Source organism: Daucus carota, chromosome 1 (assembly GCF_001625215.2).
Source record: "Daucus carota subsp. sativus chromosome 1, DH1 v3.0, whole genome shotgun sequence".
NCBI classification, from domain to species: domain Eukaryota; kingdom Viridiplantae; phylum Streptophyta; class Magnoliopsida; order Apiales; family Apiaceae; genus Daucus; species Daucus carota.
This window is the reverse complement of record NC_030381.2, coordinates 28,319,843-28,326,235: the sequence shown is the minus strand read 5'-3', so window position 1 is coordinate 28,326,235 and position 6,393 is coordinate 28,319,843. Positions and strand designations below refer to the sequence as shown.

The following is a 6,393-nucleotide window of genomic DNA, read 5'->3' as shown; positions in this document are numbered from 1 at the left end:
GTACTGACGGTATATATATTTATGGTAAATTAGACTTTACATAACGAAAATTTTGTATAACAAACATATGTTTAATACGTGGTTTGATCCCGGAAGTAAGAATAAAACTAGAATAAAATAAAGATAACTAGAAAATGTTCGACTATATATTTATAATATTTCCTATGTAGTTAAAATGAAAATGTAGAAAATTAGTATTTTCAATATAATGTATATATTTGTGTTTATTCAAACAAAAAAACGTATATATTTGTGTTTAATTTTTTTTTGAAAATATATTTGTGTGTAATTTAAATGCACATGCTATTATATATATAGAACAAAGTTCCATGTAGTCACATATTTACTGTAGTACCGTAGATCACGTATGTTCTGCAGCAACTATAGAATGACATAAAAACATTGCAAAATGTGTTATTTTGCAAATCATGTTCTATAAACATCATTATTTTGTTAAAAATTTTGACAATCCTAAACATTCTACAAGTTAAATAGTGAAAAACACATTATTCTGCAAAACATGTTAAGTTTGCAGAACATATTTACATATTACAGAACATATGAGTTCTACTTGTCGAACATAAATGATTTTCAATATTTTTTCATGAAACAGTGATATTTGTAGAATGCATTTCATAAAATAACAAGTTTCATACATTTTGCTATGTCTTTATGCCATTCTATAGTTGCAGAACATACGTGGTCTACGATACTACAGTAAATATTTGGACTACATGGAACTTATTCAAAATATCATTGACATAACAAAAACTGACAAAAATAGAAAAGGTAAATATAATAGCATAAGCGGTTAGCAGGTCCTGAGCTCATATACTATTTTGCTTTATTAACATATGTTTTATTATAAAAATATTTTTAAATATATATAATCAGCTTAAAATATTATTAATTATAGTATTATTTTTCTATATTTTTTGATGATTTTTCTGTTCTTTGAAAATATTTGACAAAATATAATTTGCAGCTGATAACGGTTTTTATATACTGTTTTCTACCAAGTTCAACAAAATGCAATAATTTTCCAAATAAATTGAAATTGTTTTCAATTACATTAATGATTACATGAATTTTGATTGCATCAAGTTGTATAATTTAATTTTCAAAAGTTTTGTAAATTATATTTTAACGATATTTTCTTAAATATAAAAATATTTTTGTAAAAAATAATGTTTTTCAATAAAAAGAAATTATAGAAAATATATTATTAAAAGTGCAGGACATCTACAAAAAATATGGAAAGATGGCCCATAATAACCAAAATATGAAAGGCAATGCCCAGAATACCTCAATTTGATAAAATGACAGTGAATGATCATAAGAGACGTGTGGGAAGTAGCGTCTTCTACTTTTAACAAAAGAGAAGACGTAGAAGACGCTACTTGAAGTAGTGTTTATAAATTTTTTATTATATGTTTATTTATAAATAAAATTAATAACAAATTTATAGTCGTTAACATTTAGAGTTTATATTTGCGTTTTAGAATGATTAATTTAAACATTAAATTAAATTGACTGACGGTTAGGGTTTAGGATTGAGGGTGCAGGGTCGGTAGGCCCTACTCCCTCGAGCCTAAACCCTAATTGAGGCTGAAGGGCCGAAGGCCCGGAAGCCGAGACGCCGGTAGAATAAATAAATTTACAACCGTTAACATTTAGGGTTTAGGTTTGGGTTGTAGAATGAACCGTAATTAATGCGAGGCTGCAGGGCCGAAGGTAGGGGTGAGCATTCGGCCGGTTCGGCTCAAAACCGAACCGAACCGAAATAACCGAAAACCGAAATGTATTTTTTTTCGAAATCGAACCGGACCGAATTATTATTCTTAACCGAACCGAACAAATCGAATTATTTCGGTTTGGTTTCGGTTTTGGTTTGAAAAAACTGAAATTTCTATTTAAAAAATCCAGACGGCATAACCATAAAATCTCCGACCACAATTTATACAGGGATTTCAGTTTGGAAACCAATAGCAGCACATGCCCACCTAGATGTCTATGTGGAAAGATAAAAGAAAAGTACTAAATAAGAAATAAATAATATCTCCCTCTAATCACAGCAAAACAGATCGACGAGCAGAGTAAATAAAACAAGAGACCGGAGAGATAAGTTGCTGTCTTGCTGATTAACGAATCAACTGATTAAATTCATGGATTCGTGCTTCGTGGTACTGGGCAGGCCGTAGTAGAGGAGCGATGCGCCGCTTCAGTGTTTAGGGTAGGGCTGTCAAACGGATAATTCGGATACGGATATGCCTATATCCGTATCCGTATCCGTAATGGCCGGATTCAGATACGGATAATATCCGCATTATTTCGGATACGGATAATATCCGCTTTTTCTCGGATACGGATGCGAATATTTCGGACGGATGTCGGATATTTTTGATGACTCTACCGTATTAAAGATGATTTTCAAACAATTTTTTGATGACTAAGCTCTAATAATATTTTTATATATGTATAAAGTGTTTGAGTATTTGTACAATTATATAAAAATTATGTAAATGTATTATTTAATGCATATACACACAATACAAGCTAAATAAAATAAAATTTTAATTACATATACTTATATATTATATAATTTAAATATCATATATGTATTTAATTTCGGATTCGAATATCACGGATTCGGATACGGATAATATCCGCTTTATTTCGGATACGAATAATATCCGCTTTTTCTCGGATACGGTTGCGGATTTTTCGGACGGATATCGGATCTTTCGAATTTTTTTGACAGCCCTAGTTTAGGGTTACTAGACTTTTCTGTGTGTTATGTTCAGGCTTAACTCGTAAGTAATAACTGATATTAATAATATATATAAATTATTTTTTTTAAATTTAATAAAATTCCGGTTATTTCGGTTTAAACCGAAATACTATATAAAAAACCGAACCGAACCAATATAAATTTCGGTTCAAACCGAATTAACCGAAATTTTGAAAAAATTGAAACCAAACCGAACCGAAATTGTACGGTTCGGTTTTTCGGTTTCGGTTCGGTTTTGCTCACCCCTAGCCGAAGGCCCTAAAGCCGAGAAACCAGTTTAAAAAATAAATTAACAGTCGTTAACATTTAGAGTTTATGTTTGGGTTTTTAGAATGATTAATTTATATTTTAAATTAAATTGACTGACGATTAGAGTTTAGGACTGATTTTAGAATAATTAATATTTGAGAACAAAAAAAAAAAACACCAAGAGAATTAGCGTTTTAATTTATAATAAAAGAGAAATATCACATGAGGTGGCGTTTGATCTTAACAAAAACCCCAAAACAATAAAACATGCATTAAACGCTATTGTGTATAACGTTTTGGCGGATAAAAAAAGCGCATTACAAAGGTATAAAGCAGCAAATGAAATGAGGTTGAACGTGATACCAAGCAGCGTCTTCCTGATTTTATAAAAATCAAATGACCTAAACGCTACACGATGTAGCGTTTTACATTTTTAATAAAAACGCTACACCAGTCACATCTCTATTGATCAGTGAGAGCCAATTTCCGGATATTTTGATATTTGGGGCATTTCCACCCCAAATTTGGTTATTTGGGGGCCAAACCCTATTTTAGGTTTTAAATATCTAACTAAAATCATGTCATAAAACGCAGGAGAATCCTGAGTTGTAGAGTAATAGATAAAGTTAGTTCATTTAGTCAGCCAGATAAAGCTAGTTAGACATGAATGCACTTCATATATGCTCTTTGTAGTGTGCTCTTCCTCCATTAGCATTCTTCATTTCAGCTTTCAGGTATATTTCTTGGTATTATTATTATCATTACTACTTTACCAACTTTTAATTATTATTATTTTAAGCTAATTTCAGTGGCTAAATCTTGCACTCACCATGGAACAAAACTGGGTTTCACCCAATCTACAAAATATGATTCTCCTGTTATTTGTTTTGAGTTTCTTGAGCAAAGATCGTATCTTTTGTGCTTGTATGTATAATCACAGTACTAGTGATAGTAATAGCACTATTATACAACAAGACATCAACTCACTTATGTTGTTTAAGTCTCAAATTCAAGACCCAACTCAAAGATTGTCTTCTTGGGGTGTTGGATTTAGGTGTAGTAATTTTACTGGTGTAGTTTGCTCAAATGGGTCGGGTCAGGTCATTTCAGTTAACCTAACGGGTATGAGCTTGGTGGGTCAGCTTCATTCAGGTTTATGTGAGTTGTCACTTGTGGAAATCTTGATTTTGTCGAGGAATAACTTTAGTGGCTCGATTCCACCGTGTTTTGGGGGGTTTAGGAAGTTGAAGATGTTGGATGTTAGTTTTAATGCTTTTAGTGGGGTTGTTCCGAATACAATCTTCAGGGTTAGTAGGCTGCGTGAGCTTGATTTTGGACACAATTATTTTGACGGGGTGATTCCGTTGTGGATTGGGAATTTTTCGGTAAGGCTTGAGAAGATGGACTTGGGTTCTAATAGGTTTGTTGGAGAAATACCGGAAAGCTTGCTGTACTTGAAATCGCTCAAGTATTTAGATCTTTCTCATAATTATTTGTCTGGTGATCTTCCTGATTTTCATCAGTCATTGGAGTATCTAAATCTGGATACAAATTTATTTTCGGGGACTTTGAGATGCCTTTCATCGTCTGTAAATTCACTTACAGTACTCAGTGTAGCAAATAATTCTATTGTGGGAGGAATACCCACTTGTATTTCTTTCCTTCGAGCATTGACACAACTTAATTTGTCATTCAACTTGTTGAAATATGATATTTCTCCTGGATTTGTGCTCTCTGAGAAACTAGTTGTCTTAGACTTGAGCTTCAACGAGTTATCCGGTTCGCTTCCTAGTAAGATAGTCAAAGCGACTGAGAAGTCTGAGCTTATGCTTCTTGACTTGTCACACAACCGATTCACCGGAGATATTCCATTAGCAATCACAGAACTGAAATGCTTGCAAGCACTGTCTCTTTCCCATAATCTTCTTTCGGGTGAGATCCCAGCAAGGATTGGGAATTTGACCTATCTGCAAGTGATTGATTTGTCACACAACTTGCTATCAGGTTCAATCCCTTTGAACATAGTTGGTTGCTTTCAACTGCTGGCACTAGTGCTAAACAACAACAACCTTTCTGGTGAAATTCAACCCGAGCTTGATGCCTTAGATAGTCTAAAGATACTTGATATAAGCAACAACATGATTTTTGGGGAAATCCCTTTGACCTTGGCAGGCTGCAAGTCACTGGAGGTTGTAGATTTCAGCTCTAACAATCTTTCAGGGTCCCTACGTGATGCAATAACTAAATGGTCAAACCTTAGATTTATTTCTCTTGCTCGGAATAAGTTCAGTGGAGCTCTTCCTAGTTGGCTTTTTATGTTTGAAGCAATCCAGACAATGGACCTGTCCAGCAATGACTTTTCTGGTCATCTACCAAATGGAAACTTCAATTTTAGTTTAAATTTTAACAATGGGGATACTGTTTTACGGAGTCAAAGTGCATCACTGGTTGCATCCCGAGATCTACGCATCAGGCTTTCATCACTGGTTGCTGATAGAAATGTATTGACTGTCAAGTACACCCTCTCTTCCTTGGTTGGCATTGACATATCTGATAATCAGCTTCATGGGGAAATTCCTTCGGGTCTGTTTGGGCTGCATGGTTTAGAGTACTTAAATTTATCTTATAATAGTCTTGACGGTCAGATTCCGCAAAGTTTGACAAACATGAGGAGCTTGAAAGCTCTGGATTTGTCACATAATTCTTTGTTGGGGCAAATTCCAGATAATATCTCTACCCTTGGAAATTTGTCTATCCTGAATCTATCATATAACTCCTTGTCTGGCATCGTTTCCAAGAAAAGAGGATATTCAAAATTCCCAGGAGCTTTGGCTGGGAATCCAAACTTGTGCCTAGAGTCATCTGCTCTTACGTGTGAGACAAAAAGGCAACCAGCTGTGCCACAGGCCTTGAAAGAAGAAATGGAAGAAGGACCAATATCGGTTTGGGTGTTCTGTATTAGTGCTTTAGTTAGTTTTTACCTTGGTCTTCTTGCAATATTTTGTTCACCTCGAACAAGAATGTACATTCTGCAAATCAAAGCTGAGATGTAATCCTAACGTGATTTTCTGATGATTTTTTATTCTGACCGGCATTTATCTCCTGTTGTTGGAATGTGTTTACTGAATGAAGTATTTGCTCTTTGACAATGTGCTCGCCTATATTTTACCTCTGCTACTGTTTATATTTAACTATGGGAATCTAAAGCATTAGTTTGGTGCCATTGTCATTGTTTGATCATCTTGTTAGAACTGCCTACTTCCATAATGTTGCACGAAAATTTATTTATCTCATCACATATATTTCTCTCAATTCATCACATAAGATGCTCGAAGATGCATAATGTAGCACCC

At 33.8% G+C, this 6,393-nt stretch overlaps 1 protein-coding gene across 1 annotated transcript; it reads left to right on the top strand.

Moving 5' to 3' along the window:
• The first annotated feature begins 3,773 nt into the window (after window positions 1–3,773).
• LOC108203641 (receptor-like protein CLAVATA2) lies at window positions 3,774–6,189 on the top strand. The gene has a single exon (XM_017372638.2). The coding sequence runs from the start codon at window positions 3,871–3,873 to the stop codon at window positions 6,091–6,093; it is 2,223 nt and encodes a 740-aa protein (XP_017228127.1). The 5' UTR covers window positions 3,774–3,870; the 3' UTR covers window positions 6,094–6,189.
• The last annotated feature ends 204 nt before the right edge of the window (window positions 6,190–6,393 follow it).